Genomic DNA, 19,064 nt, shown 5'->3' with positions numbered 1-19,064 from the left:
TGGATAATTACAAATGTTGAGCATATTAATGGCGATTCAAAAAAGTCTCGGTGCACTTACCAACATGCAACAAATTCCATCCACGTGATTTCAGCACAAAATGTATCTCACAAAAACAGCATTAAGTTTTTCATTCTGGTCCTTTCAAATAAAATAAATCCACAGACGCCTATTTGCGACACGACATTCCATTTTTGTTTAAGAACAAAACTGACTTCACCTTACTTGAACCTCAGAAGAGTTAACGCAACAGTGCATTCTTGATTTTGGCTATGTGCAGTATTATATCGAGGTATATTGGTTTACTGTTTCAAAGCATTCCTGGATATTCAGGCAATTTCATCTCATTCGAAGTATCCTAGCAGAACAGAAGAGATTCTCAGAACTCCTATGATTTAGTTAAAACCTAATATATGTCGGTTTGTCCATACTAAACATCATTTAGGTTGGAACACCAACAACATGAAAAAAGTCCTATTCCCTCCAGAGTTCCTATGTTCACAGTGACTCTCTTCCCATCAGAGGATTGCTCAATGTCATATATTATCTTACATATTTCTCATTTCACCTTGCTGATCACATGATATTTTTTGACAGCAAAAGCAACCATGATCGACGTTAACAACAAAAGCTCTGATGGAGTGTCATCTAGACTTGAAAGGGCAGCTTGTTCTCTCTCCACGGATGCTGCATGAACAGTGTGGTCTCCAGATTTTTCTTGTTTTCAATATAGGTTCCAGCCTCTGCAGTAATTCGCTTCTAACTGCAAATCAATGCCGAACAAGCGATAACTAATTTTATTCAAGATGTGTCGATGTAAATTTGCTGATGTTCATGCCTGGTTAATGTAATTTTAGGAACTGCATTCAAACATCGTTTGGATTAAACAGGCAAGCCTGCATGCAGTTCGGGATTATATAATCTTCATGAGGTCCTGGCTGGAAGGAGATCAGTAAAAATACTGGTGAAAAGTGGCTAAAAAACAATTCTTAACATCTAACAAAATTTTGGATATGCTTCACTTGTCTTCCACAGCATTTGGACGCCTAACAGAGATTGTGTAAACATTCCAAATCATGACAAGATACTTATGGTGTGGACAGATCGAAATGAGCTATGTTAGCTTGGTGTTCAATACAAAGCCATCGACCTTAAAAGAAAAAAATGTATTTAAAAATGTTATCCTAGTTAGGAAACGTAATAACTTGTACACAGCCTCACCCAGGTTTGTTAATATTCGTCCAAAAGCTAATTGAATGATGAAGACATTGCAACTTAAAGGTAGAATTGCTTTACAATTGCCACACTGGGGCATTCAGAGATACAGGACATGAATATAATCGAGATCATCTATGAATTCAAAGCATGGTGGAACGTACTGGGGATCGAAATGTTCAATGCTCATTCCATGCAATGTTTAGCAGTCAGAGAAAAGCTTATATCTGTTTTTCTAAAGAAAATTGTGAATGTGTGCAGCTATCCTGGTCATGTTGTCACGAGAATAGATAATCGAGTTTGAAATATCACAAACTTTCTTTATTAATCAGAACAGGTAGATGTCTAGTTGTGGTTGAACAAAAGCATTTCCAAATATTGGCATGGAGAAGATACAATTTTGAAAGGTGTTGTATTCATGTAATTGTCAACTGAAGCCCGTAGTATTATTGTTGGAATAATGCAATTCGAGATTTTTGTTAAATCGTTGAACTAAAGCTTACCATAGATTTGAAACAATTAACTATTGCTTGGCAAATTACATTCCGCAATGTCTCTTTTACTTTAAGGGAGGAGAAACCTGCCCATTGCACATACATTTTCCTCAGTGTTTCGTTTCACTATTCCATAAAGATGGCATTCAATTTTGAAATTTATTTAAATTACAAAATTTATTGCAGTATTAGACTCAAAGGATATTTAATCATACTTTTCAATTCATCTCTGAATTTACTCTGTGAAATTGCATAAATGAATGTGTTTGTGCAGCAACTCAATGTCCGAAGTATATATCCAGTCTGTTCGAGAATGGTAAAAGGATCATTGTAATTTGCTTCTAAAAATGTTGCATCCGTAAATTGTACACATAAGTTTGATATGGATGTTACAATCCATAAAAGAATAAAATTGCCAGATATGGCCAGCAACAGAATTATTGATTTTCTGCGGTTGTCCGTTTCAATGTCACGGTCGTTTGCATTGCCATTGTTTCCACGCAGTCCCTTTCTCGATCTATTCGCCTGTATGATGCGTCTAATAGTCATTATGTTTAGCAGCAATATTAATATAAATGGTGCAAATGGAGTTAAAACAGTTTCAAGCCACAAAAACGTGATCCATATGGGTGAAGAATAGAAGCTTGCTTTTACATAACATGACCATGGAAGATTGTTAATTATCTCTCGAGGCTCATAGGTGAAGTAGATTGGAACACTTTCTAAAACACTTAGGGTACAAACAATAGCTATAACCACATATGCAGTTTTAGTGCTGCAATATTTCCTTCGTAATTTCTGACAACAAATGGCCACAAATCGATCAAAAGTGAATGCCACAGTCAACCAGACAGAACAATCAACAGAAGCGAAAAGCAGTGCAAGGTTAAGGCAACAAACAGGGGTAAAGTTGAGAAAGGAATGCGGAAAGTAGGCATCTTTAACCTCATACAGCAGTACTTCAAATATCAGGACAGATAAATCCGCTGATGACATCGCTATCAGGTATCGGGTGATGCATTTCGAAAGGTCACAACGGTCTCGTGAAAGAATCACAATTGTTAACAGATTAGCTGAAAAGAGGGAAAAAACTGAAATTAATAACACATTTTATAAATATCGGGTTATCAGTATGCATTCACTTTCTAAGCAAAAAAAACAAATCGATGTTTTGCATTTTTTTGTTTGCAGGGAAGTTGGAAAGGCAGAGGTACAACATTTGCTGCTGAAGACGGCTTAAGTAAATAACGTATGACGCCTTTAAGTTTTTTTTTGCGAAGTTGAACAATGGAAACAGCTTGAATGCTCGCGATCAGCTTACAGACACCAAGCTTTCTAGATTGTTTATTTACTTTTAGATGTCAGAATTTGTCTGGGGTCTCAGAACCGTTTAAGAGTCAGTGAATGATTCCAAGCTGCTACATCCTCTGGAATTTGTCTTGTTTTTTCTCCTGGATTGGAAGTGTGAGTTTATGTGCCGTTGCTGTATTGAAACATTTAATTGGTATTGGGTGTAGTATCGCTTATTCAAATAAGTTTTCCAATAGTTAAGTTATTGTAAAATCATATTTCCGTTGCTTTTATTTCAATTGCAGTGCTTAAATAGATGATATGTCTGTTAAAATCAGTAGTTCAAACAGTCATATCACAATTGGAATTCACTCTTCAAGTCGACATTCAAAATAAGAAAAGGTTACAGTCTGGGCTACCTGCATAATAATGAACATAGAACATTACAATACTGTACAGGCACTTCGGCCCTCGATGTTGCACCGACCTGTGAAACTAATCTGAAGCTCACCTAACCTCGTCTATTCCATTTTAATCTGTACGTCTGTCCAATGACCATTTACATGTACTTAAAGTTGGCGAGTCCAGTCCTGTTGAAGGCACGTCGTTCCACGCTCTTACACCTCTTTGAAGAAAGAAACTACTTTCTGGCATCTGTCCTACATCTATCACCCCTCAATTTAAAGCTATGCCCCCTGGTGCTAGCCATCGACATCTGATGAAGAAGGTTCTCACTGTCCACAATATATTTATCATCTCATATGTCCCAATTAAGTCACGTCTGAACCTTCTTCTCAGTAATGAAAACAGCTTCAAGTCATTCAAACGTTCTTCAGACGACTTTCACAACATACCAGACAACACCCTAGTAAATTTCTTTTCCTTTTCCAAAGCTTTCGCATCCTTCCTAAAATGCGACAACCAATACTGTATGCAATACTCCAAGTGCTGCTGCACCAAAGGTTTGTACAGCTTAACATGTCCTCATGGCCCCGAAACTCAACCCCTTTCCAAATAAAAGTTAACACACCGTACACCTTCTGAACAAAACTATCAACCTGGTTCGAAACTTTCAGGGAGCAATGTACATTGACACCAGATCTCTCTGCTCATCCACTTTAGTAAGAATCTTACAATTAGCCCAGTACACTGTGGTCCTATTACTCCTTCCAAAGCGAATCACCTCACATTTTTCCATATTACACCCCATTTACCACTTCTCAACCAAGCTCTGCAGGTTATCTATGCCCTTCTGTAATCTGCAAATTCCTTCAGCACTCTCCACAACTCCACCGACCTTAGTGCCATCCTCAAATTTACTAATCCATCCTTCTACAGTCACATCCAGGTCAATTATAAAAATGACAATCAGCAGTGGCCTCAAAGCAGATCCTTGCGGTACACCACTAGTAATCTTGGAGAAGATTTGTAGCTCAGGTTCAGGTGCTGGGTATGAGAACCACTACTAACCGAAAGCTAGGATGAACATTTGCCATCAACCACCGCCCTCTGTATTCTTTCAGCTGCCCAACTTCTGACCTAAACCGTCAAATCACCCTCAGTCCCAATGCCTCCACATTTTGTGCAATAGCCTACCGTAGGGATAATTATCAAACGCCTTACTGAAATCTATATTTGCCACATCAACTGCTTTGCCCTCATCCAACTGTTTGGTTACCTTCTCAAATAACTCATTAAAGTTTGTGAAGTACGACCTACCTTTCGCAAAGCCATGTTATCTATTCCTAAGAAAATTAATTCCTTTCTTTATGATTAAAAGCCTTACATCTGAGAGTTCTTTCCAACACTTGACCCACAACCGAAGTAAGGGTCACTGATCTATCACTACCAGGGTTGTTTATACTCCTCTTCTTGAACAAGGCGTCAATATTTGCTGTCCTCCAGTCTTCTGGCATTGTTCTGGTAGACAATCGCGACATAAAGATCAAACTGAAAGGCTCTAAAATCTCCTCCCCTGCTCTCCAAAGAATCCTAGGATAAATACCATCTGGCCTGGGGGCCTTACGTATTTTCACACTTCCCAGAATTGCTAACAACTTCTCCTTGTGAGCCCCAATCCCATTTAGACTAGTAGCTTGCATCTCAGTTTCCTCCTCGACAGCATTGCCTCTTTGCACTGTGAATGCTGACGAAAAATATTCATTTAGCGCTTCTCCTATCCCTTCTGACTCCATGCACAACTTCCCAGTACTTTCTTGATTTTCCTTAATCTTACTCGAGCCATTCTTTTGTTCCTAACATAACATTAAAGTACTTTGAGGTACATCAGGAATGCAAGAATGAATTAATAAAAATGGGCGGAAAAATGTGTTGCTGGAAAAGCGCAGCAGGTCAGGCAGCATCCAAGGAGTAGCAGAATCGATGTTTCGGGCATAAGCCCTTGAAAGGCTTGTGCCCGAAACATAGATTCTCCTGCTCCTTGGATGCTGCCTAACCTGCTGCGCTTTTCCAGCAACATATTTTTTCAGCTCTGATCTCCAGCATCTGCAGTTCTCACTTTTTCCCTTAATAAAATTGGGGGCAATAAAGTACTGTAGTGTGAAGTTGTGCGTGGAGTCTGAGGAGATAGGAGAAGCGTTAAATGAATATTATTCGTCAGTTTCCACCCTGGGTAGAAGACAATGTCATCGAGGAGAATATTGAGGTACAAGCTATTAGACAAGATGGGATTGAAGTTCACAAGGAGGAGGTGTTAGCAATTCTGGAAAGTGTGAATATACGTAAGTCTCCTGGGCTGGTTAGGATTTATTCTAGCATTCACTGGAAAGCCAGGGAGGAAATTGCAGAGCTTTTGGCTTTGATCTTTATGTCGTCATTGTCTACAGGAATTGTCTGCTTACTCAAGAAGTGGAGTAGAGAAAACCCTGGTAATGATAGTCCAATGAACCATACTTCGGTTGTGGGTAAAATGTTGGAAATTTTACAAAACATAGGATTTATAATCATTGAGAAAGAAAATCTTTGATTCGGGATAGGCAACGCAGTTTTCTGAAAGGTAGATCATGCCTTGCAAACCTTATTGAGATCTCGAGAAGGTGACCAAACAAGTGGATGAGGGTAAAGCATCTGATGCGGTGTATATGGAGTTCAGTAAGGCGTTTGAAAAGATTCTCCATGGTAGGCGATTGCACAGAATACGGAAGAATGGGATTATGGGTGATTTAGCGGTTTGGATCAAACATTGGCTACCTGAAAGAAAGAGTGTGGTAGTTGGTGGGAATTGTTCATCCTGGAGTCCAGTAACTAGTGGTGTGCCGCAAGGATCTGTTTTGCGGGGGTACTGCTGATTGTCATTTTAATAAATGATCTGGATGAGGGCGGAGAAGGATGGGTTAGTAAATTTGCGAATGACACTAAGGTAGGCAGAGTTATGGATAGTGGCGAAGGATATTGTGGGGTACCAAGGGGTACAGAGAAGATGCAGAGCTGAGCTGAGAAGAGGCAAATGGAGTTTAATGCAGAAAAGTGTGAGGTGATTCACTTTAGAAGAAGCAACAGGTATAAAGAGTACTGAGATAATGGTCACATTCTTGGTAGTGTAGATGAACAGAGAGATCTCGAAGTACATGTACATAGATCCCTGAAAGTTGACATTCAGGTTGCTATGGTTGTTAAGAAGGCATACGATGTTTTAGCTTTTACTGGTAAGGCATGGGGTTTTATAGTCATGAGGTCAGCTGAACATACGTCTGGTGTGGTTGTACTTCAAGTATTGCATACAATTCTGTTCACCACACTATAGGAAGGACGTGGAGGCTTTGGAAATGGTTCAGAAGAGATTTACTAGGATGCTGCCTGTTATGGAGGGAAGATCTTCTGAGGAAAGGCAGCAAGATTTGAGGCTCGTTTCGTTAGAGACAAGAAAGTTGAGATGTGACTTAACTGAGACATATAATATAATCAGAAGTTAAATAGGGTGGACAGTTCGAGCCTTTTCCCTCGCATGGTCATGGCTAGCTCGAGGGGACATAGTTTTCAATTGAGGGGTGATAAATATAGGACAGATGTCAGAGATAGGTTCCTTACTAGAAGAGTAGTAGGGACGTGTAGTAGACTCAGTAGTAGACTCGCCAACTTTAAAGGCTTTTAAATTGCCATTGAAAATGGAATAGTGTAGGATCGTTGAGCATCAGATTGGTTCCACAGTTCGGCGCAGCATCTAGGTGAAAATGACCTATCCTCACTGTAAGGTTCTTTATTGTATGAAATGAAAAGAATGTCTGAGCCAACATGTAAAATGTGTTGTGTACAGGCTGCTAGACTCTGCTAATACATGGTAAAAACAATGACTGCAGATACTGGAAACCAGATTCTGGATTAGTGGTGCTGGAAGAGCACAGCAGTTCAGGCAGCATCCGAGGAGCAGTTGATTCCTGATGAAGGGCTTTTGCCCGAAACGTCGATTTGACTGCTCCTCGGATGCTGCCTGAACTGCTGTGCTCTTCCAGCACCACTAATCCAGAATTTGCTAATACATGATCACACGCTCATTTGAAAATTCATGAGTTTTGTCCATTCTATCCTTTCAGCAGGAAATTGCTTTCTGCTTCGTGTATCTGCATTTATCTCTCGCCAACAGCACTCGCCTTTTTCGTTCGAATTCCTCGATGAAGCATGAACGCCCCAAGAGAGTGAACAATTCAAATCATCAAACAGCGATATTTTGAACAAAATGAACTGGGAACGGCAGCGCCAAGGTAAAGTCTATTCTAGTGACTGAAGTCCAAATATAGCATGTAACAATTTAGTGCAGAATTCGCAGTTGTTATCTGACTTTTATCACAAAGAAAAGCAATAAAGCTGAGAAACAGGTTCTGCATCGCAAGCATCCTTCTCTTAGAAACTGTCTCTTTGATGTCATACCTGGAATCACAACCTCCAAGTTCTGTCGAGAAGAAAATAGAAGGAAAATGAGCAGGACAAGTGTTGCCTAAAATTGTGATGGCAAATTGAAAGGCGGCCGTTAAAGGAGATGCCCTGAGTGGCGAATGTTTAATAGAAAGATAAGCACCATGTTAAACGAAAATATGGAGTCTTTGGATAAAATTGGGCAATGATAAGCAAAAGGCAGAAATACAGTATTTCTTTTCGTTCAGGGACCACTTTCTTGAGGAGAAAGGGTAAACAAGCAAATAATCAACCAGAGATTCTAGAAATTTTGCAGAAATGACAAATCTGCATTGTGGAAAGACAGAGCACAAAGATACTTCAAGGGACACTATCGGCATATGATATGAATAGCCACCTGCTGCTGAGAGACTTTTGATTTAGTTTTCAGCATTTAAATTTAGATGAGGTCAGTTTGTTCGAAAGGGGAGACGCCTCTGCGTTTGAATTGAGACAAGGGGAGCAAGATAACATCACACAGCCTTCTCTCGATATCTCAGTCCAAGGCTCCCTTCGCAAATGTTGACACATTCGGGATGCATGGTGCAGGTGCACGGCGTCACGGAATTGCAGAGACTAAATATGGCTTCCGTCGTCTGGCCATGAAATGTGCTACACACTTCGTATGTGCAGTTCACTGGGCATTGAACTGCACCTGAACACACTGGGTGCCACTCTGAATGATCCCTAAAAGAAATCTCAAATCAGAGGAATATTTTTACTTAATATGTGAACCTGGAGTTAAAGCGAACGGGCAGTGAAGTGGAAGTGAGATTGATCAGTATCACAGAGCTGGACCTTTTTGCAAAGCTGTTCTTTTTGTTCCCTTAAATTACTGCGTCCTTAGTTTCTTTTTCAGAGGTATTATAAAACAGCTCAGGCTCCGAGACAGTTGAGTTTCCGCAGAGACGAATCGTTTATTGAAAACCTTTTTGCTTATCCATATACAGATGATAACTCAGGCCAAAGGCTTTCATGTTTTTGAAATAACTTGTATAATGAAATGTAGGTTTGCCAGTCCTGGCAGCTGAGGTTTTATTTTTGGTTCAGTTACAGCAGGGAATGTGTGAAACAAGCTGCTGTCTTCTTTTTCTCCTTGTAAAGTGTAAACTTGTGCCATGTTTTCCTGTTTGTGCTAAATCATGTGTGTGTTTTCAGAACATCATCATGAAGTCGAGGTTGTTTAGGATGAGTTTTCGGGCATGCTCTTTTGTGTTCTTTGTGTTTCATTCTCCAACTTTGTAAATAAATTTTGTTTGTTTAAAACTTGGTTTCGACCCAACTAGTTTACACAGGGAATATCGACGATACAGCTACCTAAACAAGTAGCAAAGTTACGGTCTGGGCGACCTGCTTAAAAAAAATGTTTTCAGCGGTCTGTATTAGTCCATAACAGGTTGGGTTTCTTAGCGTGAATTGAGCAGCGACTAGTGGGCATTAGTGTCTTTATTTCGGTTATCGATATTGTGGTACAACACAGCTCAAATAGTATTGGCTCTTTCAGTCACCAAGATGTTTCTGGATGTGGAAGAAGTGAAATTGGGGGAATAAGACGAAACTGCGGGATTTGAGAGACCAACTGGAGTTGAATTAACCTCCAAATGTGAGGAAATGTAAGATCATTTCGGCAGTATCTCAGTATTTAAATATGCTGGAAATAACATCAGGATATAGGTAAAAACAATGACTGCAGATGCTGGAAACCAGATTCTGGATTAGTGGTGCTGGAAGAGCACAGCAGTTCAGGCAGTACCGAGGAGCAGTAAAATCCTGGATACTGCCTGAACTGCTGTGCTCTTCCAGCACCACTAATCCATAACATCAGGATCTGTAGAAAAGGTCAGCATTCAAATGCAAATGAAGCACCTTAAGTTAGATGCGAGAGAGAACGAAAGGGCAGCAGAAATGAAACTGTTTGATTTACGATTTTAAATCAAAATAAAACGAACGAAGAGCTTTAGAAGAAGAAAAATAAAGAGAACGAACAGCTCTAGCAGACAGTAAAAAAAAATGAAAGAATTTGAGCTTCAGATATTGACACTTAAAAATGGAAATCAGAATAAAAGGCTGGAGATTAAGGCTGAAGGTAAGATCATTGTGAAAGCGTAGAAAGTTAAAATAGCAAGGTTAGCAGCTGAAGTATCTGTTGACTATGAGTTGGTCCATGAAACACTGTTTGATTTCCCGAATCAATTTTAATGCATGGGGGATAGAAGTGAAGGAAAATAGAAATCCTGACTTTGAACCGCAAACATAGATCTTTGTGAAGATCATAAGAAGACCTTACCACAGGGTAAAAAGGATACTCTTGAGGCAGACAAAGAAGTTCTGATATTAAAAAGCTCCGATATTTTCATGGTAATAAAGTAGGCCACGTGAAATCATAGCGTTGGTCGAGTAGAAACAGTCCGGGAAAGCTAGACTTGGGAAGGCAGGATTAGCCTGAAAGTTTTATAGGAGTGGTAACAGAAAGTACAGTGGACGCTAGAAAACGGTATCAGAGTGCACATGCTGATCAGAGGTTGGTTAAGGCGGAAGTGTCAGATCTGCATAAAAAAAACATACCTTCAAAGGGAAAGTTTTTTTTATATAGATCAGGAGTAGCACATAAAGAGGTTATAGTCGGTGATGCTCATGAATGAGGTGATATGTACTTCTGAAGGACTATTGCCAGAAAAAGGTACTGCATACAGGAATTCATGGCGAGACAAAGAGCATTCAATCATGTAAAGTGAAGCTAGGACGTCCAGAAAAAAAAGTGGAGAATTTGTGGTAAGAGTACTGTACAAACTCTCTGTAACTGGGTTGACTTTGCGCTAGTCCACACCATTGGGTGCTATGTGGTTTTGGCACCATTACTATGGTTGAGCTCCAGTCACTGTAATTCAATTTGTCCTTACAAAAGATATGGCTGATTCAACAGAAGGCGTGCTGCCTACTCTAGTTAAAAAGCCATTGGAGTCGCAACTAAAACAATGCAGGATGTTTACACAGGAACATTCCCTGATTGTTTTGAAACGAGATCACAAATTCACAAGCTGAAGCAGGAGAGATCCAAGGCCACAGAGAAGGAAGCTGAAGTGACATTAGCGAGACTGTATCCAGTCTGTAAGTGGTGTCAGAATAGGAACAAATAGGTAAACATGCAAGCATCTTTAGCTCCTTTGACCTAATTGATTAACGCAGAAAGATGAAATTTTAAGCAGTTTTATCAAAAGGCATACACAGTAAATGAGTCTGAATGTAACCCTGCGTGTTATTAGCAGAAAACATGACGTCTTAATGAGGAAATGGAGACAATCACACATTCACGCAGATGAGAAATGGACAGAGATTCATCAGATTGTATTGTCAGTGTGTATAGAAAGAAGGAGTTGCAAGATGCGCATGAGCTACAACTTGGAGGTCAGTCAGGAGTGTGGAGAAAAAGGTTTAAAATACAAAGACATTTTTACTGGCCTGGACTGCAGAAAGATGTAGTTGAATTTTGCCAGATGTGTAATACATGGCAGGTAATTGAAAAGCCATAGGCCATATTAGGGCAGCATCCGAGGAGCAGTAAAATCGACGTTTCCGGCAAAAGCCCTTCATCAGGAATACAGGCAGAGTACCCTTCAGGCCCTCTGCCTGTAGTCCTGATGAAGGGCTTTTGCCCGAACGTCGATTTTACTGCTCCTCAGATGCTGCCCGAACTGCTGTGCTTTTCCAGAACCTCTAATCCAGAATCTGGTTTCCAGCATCTGCAGTCATTGTTTTTACAGAGGCAGTGTTAAAACCTACACATTTAATATCTATTCGAGCACTTGAGAAACCTTTTACAAGAGTCTTATTTGATTGCATAGGTCACCTACCTCAAACAAAAAGTGGGAATCAATAATTGTTAATAATAGTGAATATATAAACAACATTTCCAGAGGCCATTCCATTACACAATATCACAGCGAAAACAAAAAGTAGAGGATTCCTCATTTTTTTTTACTAGATACGGACTACCAATAGAGATACCGTCAGATCAACGGTCAAACTTCACACCCAAACTATTCAAGGAATTTATGGACAGTTCATGCTTAAGTTAATTCAAAACTAATGCATTCAATCCAGAATCGCAGGGAGTACTGGAAAGATTACATCAATCACTAAAGACCATGTTGAGGGCTTAGAGATGGGATTATCTAGAACATTGGGATAAGGGACTTCCTTTTGTGTTTTTTGCAATCACAGATGTACGAACTGAATCGAACAAATTCAGTCCAGTCGAAAGAGTTTTGGAGCATGAAATGAGAGGACAATTAAAATTGCTTAAGGAGAAATCATGAGGTTAAAATTCAGAGATCACACGTTTTGATTATGCATCAAATTTTAGTGAACAATTAAATCGAGTTGGGAGTTGGCCAGACAGCAAAACAAAAAACTCACATCGTAGCATTCAAAGAAACAGGAATTGGATAACAAATCAAAAATTTGCAATTTTGCTTTCGGATGTAAGGTATTAGTGTTACTTCCAGTAATAGGTGAGGCTTTAAAAGCAAAGTTTAGTGGGCTTTATGAAATCGAAAGTAAATCGAGTGAGATTAACTACTTGAGGAGGACTCTAGACAGGAAGAAATCTCACAGAGTGTGTCATGTGAATATGTTCAAAAGGTATTTAGACATGGAAGGAAAGCAAGAGGAGATCGTGTTCGTGATTACAGCACAGAAGTAAAACAAAACACTAGTTCAGAGTATTCTAAATTGGACATTCCCCAATGTGGAAATTGTCAAAAATTGGGAGAATGTATTGTGTTACCTTCCTGAGAAAAATCGAAATGACTTGGAAGAGTTATTACAATCACATGGGGAGCTATGCAGAAATGAATTGGGAAGTACTCAACTGATTGTGCATGATATCGAAGATGCTTTTCCGATTAAGCAACATCCTTATAGGCATAACCCTCTAAAGTTGACGCAGGTTCAGAAAGGCATGCTCCAAGATGACATAATCGAATTGAGTTACAGTGACTGGAGCTCAACCATAGTAATGGTGCCAAAACCACATAGCACCCAATGGTTATGTGTGGAATAGTGCAAAGTCAACCCAGTTACAAAGACTGATGTGTATCCAATTCCTTGGTTGGAAGACTGTGTTGAAAAGGTGGGGCAAGAAATTTACATGTCTAGTTGGACTTGCTCAGAGACTACAGTCAGGCAAACCCTGTCAAAAAGAGCAACGGCAATTTCAGTTTTCATAATGCCAAATGGACTGTATCAGTTTAACGTCATGCCTTTTGTATGAAAGATGCTCCAGCTACATTTCAGTGCCAACTAATAAGATCATTGCTGGTTGACCCAACTGTGTTGTGTACATTGATGACCCGGTCCTTTTTAGTCACTCATGGAAGGAACATGTGCAACAAATACTGGACTTGTTTGATCAACATCCGAAGGCAGGCTTGGTGGAAAATTGAGCTGAAAATGAATTTGCCAAAGCCCACGTCACCTTCCTGGACTGTTATTGGACATGGACAAATGTCCTGATGGGATGTGAAAACGGAATTTCCCACTCTATCATCAAAAAGAGCTGCACTACTGTTCCTTGGGATTGAGTGGATTTTATCGAAAGTTTGTGCCGAGTTTTAGCAGTGTTTCCCCGCCAGTCCCTGTATCACTAAAGAAAGGCAAGAAGTTTCAGTGAATACCGGACTGTCAGTAGGCGTTTGACCGCCTGAAAACTGTATTAGCCACTGCATCGGCATTAACCAGACCTGATAACACAAAGCCTTTCAAGGTAGCTATCAATGCCAGTGATATGGGTGTCGGTGCTGTGCTCCTGTAGGAAGACGATGAGAAGTTAAGAATACCAACTGGGTATTTCTCCAGGAAATTGCATGTTAATTAGTATAAATATTTGACAATTGAGTAAAAGACTTTAAGCTTGGTGCTGGCCCTGCAATATTTCAGTGTTTACGTTCCCAGTAATACATCTGAGACAATCGTACATACTGATCATAACCCAGAGTTCTCTGTGGAGAAATTTAAGTACAAAACTGCCAGACTGTTTAGAAGAAGCGTGTTGTTACAGCCATTCAATTTGAACATTGTGCGTACGGCAGACCGAGAAAACGTGATTGGCAATAGAGAGTCAAGTGAGAAACATAGACATTTCGTGGTGGGTGTACCACAGAGTGAATCCGACTGTAGTTTTGCCTTTTTGCATGTATGTAGTCAGTATAACGTATATGTGTATTTGAGAGTACTAATCAAAAATTTTAAGGCGTTTTAAAATTGAATCCATCTTTGGATATTGATAATTCATTCTTTAATTAAGGGGGAGGTCTAACAAAGTTTGTCTTTTTCTTTCCGTTAATTCCTTTTCTCAAAGTTATAGTGTCCTTGATATTTTTCAGAGGGGATTAAAACAGCCCAAGCTGCAAAGCGTTTGAGTTGGTTCAGAGATGAATGGTTTATTGGTGGCCTTTTTTCTTTAACCCTAAACAGATGAAACACAGGCGAAAGGGTTTCATGTTTTAGTAATAACTTTTTTAATGAAAGGTGGGGGGTGGTCAGTCGTGGCAGCCAAGGCTTTTTGAATTCGTTACAGCAGGGGATGTGTGAACCAAGCTGCTGGAATTATATTTGACCTTGCAAATTGTAAGACCGTGTCATGTTTTACTGTTAGTGCTGAGGGATGTGTGTGTTTTTGGAACAGCACCATTAAGTCGAGTTTGTTTAGAGTAAGTTATCAGGTATTCTAATTTCTGTTCGTTTTGTTTCATTACGTACAGTGATGAGCAGCAGGCTAGCACTACCTACTTCAGGGACTGCTCTGATAAAGCAATCGTGGAAAACGTGTTGGCTTGAAAGTGAGTTTGAAATAGTGCACCTTCAAGAACGCCGTCCACTGCATACTCCCAACAAATGTTAACACTATCGAAAGCAAAATGGATGAGCTCAGACCTAGACTTACCAATCAGAGGGAACTGAGGCACTGTTGTACGCTCCATTTCATGGAGACTTTGCAATTTGTGACTGCACCCTATAAGCTGACCAGTTCTCCATGCATCACATAGATTTTACTGCATCCTTTGGTAGGGCAAAAGGGCAATGGGGTATTATTCCTGATTAAGATATTCTTGTGTTTGAACTTAGCGAACCTCGTAAGTTATTGTTTCCTGAACCTAGAATGCATTTTACTAAAGTGCTGTCCCTTTTGTCCACCACGAGAATGAACCTCCGCTATTTATGGCAGTCCAGATACGAACTCACATGGATACGAATAATGCACTAGACAGAATTTACACTCTAGAGAAGCGTTTACCTGAGGCCATATTCATTGTTGCTGACGAACTCAACCAAGCCAATGTCAGGAGGTACGGCCAAAAAAACACAAACTCATCTCCAGCACCACCGAAGTACCGAACAATCCGGTCCATGGCTGCACAAACATCAAAAGCAACTACCATTCCATCCCACGTGACAACTGTGAAAAATCCGATAGCAATGCCATGTTTCTCCTTCTAGCTTAAAAAAAGAAAGTGGAATTGGAGGACCCTTCACAAAAAGAAGTGTAATGCTGGTTCAAAGGTGTGGAAGACCGTCTCTGGTGCTGCTTGAAATCAGTGAACTGGTATGTGTTCAATTACTCAGAAAACACACATGAGTACCCCGCCACTGTGACGGACTTGATTAGCAACTGCATGGAGGACTGTGTGTGAAAGGATGCAACTCATTTGCTTCCCAACCGGAAACATTGGATGAACCAGAAAATCCACTCCCTACTGAACATCAAACGTGCAAAATTCAAATCAGACGAGCCAGACAGATATACAAAATGCAGATATGAACTCCTAAAACCCATCATGGATGGTAAGAGACAATACTCGATTAAGTTAGAGGCCCAAACCAACAAAACAGACTTCGGACACCTATAGCACGTTCTCAACAACATTATGGGTTACAAAATCAAGCAGAGCAAGATACTGGACAAAGGTGCATCCCTCCCGAATACACTCGGGGTTACTCTGCTCAGTTTCACCAGAATACCAGCGGCGCGGTGACACCAGTCCCAACACCCCCAGATACACCTGTGCCCACTTTCACTGCTGCAGACGTCAGATTGGTCAACCTGAGAGTCAACCCAATGAAAGCGATAAGCTTGTACTGTGTCCTCAGACAAGCACTCACAACCTGTCCGGACCAACTGGCAGAGGCATTCACCGACATCTTCAAACTTTCCCTCATTCAAGACAAACTACTGACCTGTTTCAAGAAGTCCATCATTGTACTGCGATCTAAGAAAGCACCTGCAACGTTCCTGAATGACTCCCATCAGTGGTTCTGATCTCCATACTGATGCAGTGCTTCAAAAGCCTGGTCATGGCCCATATGAAATTACGTCTCTCAGCTTGGATTATTCTCTGAAAAAATGCCTACTAACGTAACAGATCCACGCTGGATGTCATATCACTAGTCCTGCACTCATTCCCAGAAAATCTGGATAACAGAAGACCGACATCAGACTCCTGCCCTCGGTTACAGCGCAGTTCTGAATACCAGTGTCCTCCCTAGACGGATCTCAAAACTCTGAAACCCTGGATTTTGTTCCACTCTCTGCAATCGGATCTTCAGCTTTCTCAACCACAAAGTGCAATTAGTAAAGTTAGGTATCTACACCTCCTGCACTATAATACAAGTGCTCCGTATGATGCATCCTCAGCCTCCTGTTGTACTCCCTGTGCACTCAAGAGTGTTTTTCCAAATTCTAAAGAGCGCCATCTACAAGATTGCTTAGGAGACCACTGTAGTAGGGCGGATATCTAACAATGTAGTAAAAACAATGACTGCAGATTCTGGAAACCAGATTCTGGATCAGTGGTGCTGGAATAGCACAGCAATTCAGGCTGCATCTGACGAGCTGCTGCTCGTCGGATGCTGCCTGAATTGCTGTGCTCTTCCAGCACGACAGATCCAGGATATCTAACAATGACGAGCCAAAATACATAAAGGCGATGGTGCAATTTCTCTCTCACAATTGGAAGACGAAAGAACTGATTTCTAACTTCAAACTAAAAGAAAGAGAATACACCCTCAACTACATCAACGGAGTTGAGATTGAAAGGGTGGAAACCCTCAAGTTTCTCAGAGTGACGATAACCAACAATCCTGGACTTCCCACGTAGATGAAACTGTCAAGAAGACACAACAACACCTTTTTTCATTTAAGTTTGCCTCTTGTTCAAAACTCGGAACTGATGAAATGAACAGCATTTGATCATGTTCAAATCATGACAGCTATGTCAAATGTGACACACTGAATTAAAGCTCAGTTTACACCTGACATTTCATCCCTCACCAAAGCAGCGATATTGCCTTTTGCCCAATATGCATTCTGCAAGGTAGATGTAAAGCTGTAAGTCGATCCCCACTGAAACCAGGAACACGTCAATATGTCCACTGATTGTCATTAAAACTCAGCAAGGCGATGCTAGAGAATTGTATTTATTTTCCCACCTGAAATTTGGTGAACCATAAGGAAATTCACCAATTTTTACAGATGCACAGTTGACATCATGATGTCTGGGTGCCAGGTATGACAAATGCCCAGAACCGTAAGTAACTACACAAGATTGTGTGCACAGCCCACAAAATCATGCAAGCCACCTTTCCATTCATAGACTCCATTTGCATGGCTCATTTCTGCGGAAAGGCTATTAACTTATTTGAAACCCATCAAACTCTGGTAATGATCGCCTCCAACCTGTTCCCTCATGCAGAACATGCAAAAAGGTTGAAGGCATACAGCAGTAGGTTCAGGGCAAGCTTCTTCCGGGCTAGTGTAAGACTGACGAATTAGAGTACAGAGTATACAGATTAGTTTCTCAAATAGTTCCAAGTTTGCCAGATGGGAAAATAAGCACAATTCTTTAGCAAAGTCTGGCTGAGTTTTAATGACTATCAGTGGACACATTGACGTGTTCCTGGTTTCAGTGGGGATCAACTGATAGCTTTACATCTACCTTGCAGCATGCATATTGAGCAAAACGGCAATATCGCTGCTTTGGACAATAATGAAATGTCAGGTATAAACTGAGCCATAATTCAGTCTCACATTTGACATAGCTGTCACGATTTTAACATGATCAAACGCTGTTCATCAGTTGTTCATTCCTGAAGAAGGGCTTATGCCCGAAACGTCGATTCTCCTGCTCCTTAGATGCTGCCTGACCTGCTGCGCTTTTCCAGCAACACATTTTTCAGATCTGATCTCCAGCATCTGCAGTCCTCACTTTCTCCCCGCTGTTCATCAGTTCCGAGTTTTGAACAAGAGGCAAACCGAAACGAAATTATTTGATTCAATTTTTTTAATCTCTCCTGTAAAGCCTTTGTTCTGCTTTGGAAACGACTAAAGAGGAAACACGACTTAGCCAACATCTGCTTAAAGCGAAACAGAATTAGAATTGTTGGTCTATTGTACTGTTTTAAAGCTGATCTTGAGCTGAAACCTTTCTCTGTGCATATCCGACTCATAAACTTCAAGTTTTCAGCGTCATTTGACTGTTGCCAAGCGCATTGTATTACACTTACTAAAGTAAAACAAAATATGCTTACCGAGAAGAAGCAATGCATCAGCCCCAGCAAGAACGTTAACACGTTTAAACAGGCTTAATGAGGAACATGAATTGACTATCAACAGCTTACCAGGAATTCCAACTATTGCAAGAATAGGGTAGTAAATATTTTCTACTTGTATAATTATGGGCTGCTCCATCTTCTGAGAGAACGGCAGTACTATCGTCATAGATTACACTCGAGATCATCTTCTTTCAAAATCTGGAGTAATTTATGCTGAAAATAAAATCGATTGTCGGCATAAATATTGTGCAATATTGACATTAGGTTTAGATCATTGAACAAACATGTTTATTGACGTCAGAATTGTTCACACACATTAACAAATAGAAAAAGCTGGAAGTCAACATTGTAATAAAAATAGGGATGTCGGAGTTATAGTGTTGATCATATCTTTAACATGAATCATTATAATGTTTGTGTTGAAGAACCTAAGACAGTCTTTAAATATGATATCTGGAATGACTGATCAATAGAGGGAAGTTGATGAAATAAGTCCACACATTTCTACTGTGTGAGCGGTACTCAACATCACTGACAAGGCGTTTTTAC

At 40.3% G+C, this 19,064-nt stretch overlaps 1 protein-coding gene across 1 annotated transcript; it reads right to left on the bottom strand.

The window, feature by feature from the left end:
• Nucleotides 1-1,886: 1,886 nt before the first annotated feature.
• Nucleotides 1,887-18,651, bottom strand: LOC148140627 (uncharacterized). The gene is made up of 2 exons (XM_087978973.1): nt 18,582-18,651; nt 1,887-2,782 (listed from the first exon to the last, which is right to left on the bottom strand). The coding sequence occupies exons 1-2, from the start codon at nt 18,649-18,651 to the stop codon at nt 1,887-1,889; spliced, it is 966 nt and encodes a 321-aa protein (XP_087835099.1).
• Between the last annotated feature and the right edge of the window lie 413 nt (nt 18,652-19,064).

This window comes from Chiloscyllium plagiosum, unplaced genomic scaffold (assembly GCF_037043375.1).
Source record: "Chiloscyllium plagiosum isolate Xiang-an unplaced genomic scaffold, Cpla_swu_hap1 HiC_scaffold_35, whole genome shotgun sequence".
NCBI lineage: Eukaryota > Metazoa > Chordata > Chondrichthyes > Orectolobiformes > Hemiscylliidae > Chiloscyllium > Chiloscyllium plagiosum.
Note: the sequence above shows the minus strand (reverse complement) of the source record. Positions and strands in the feature narration are given on the sequence as shown.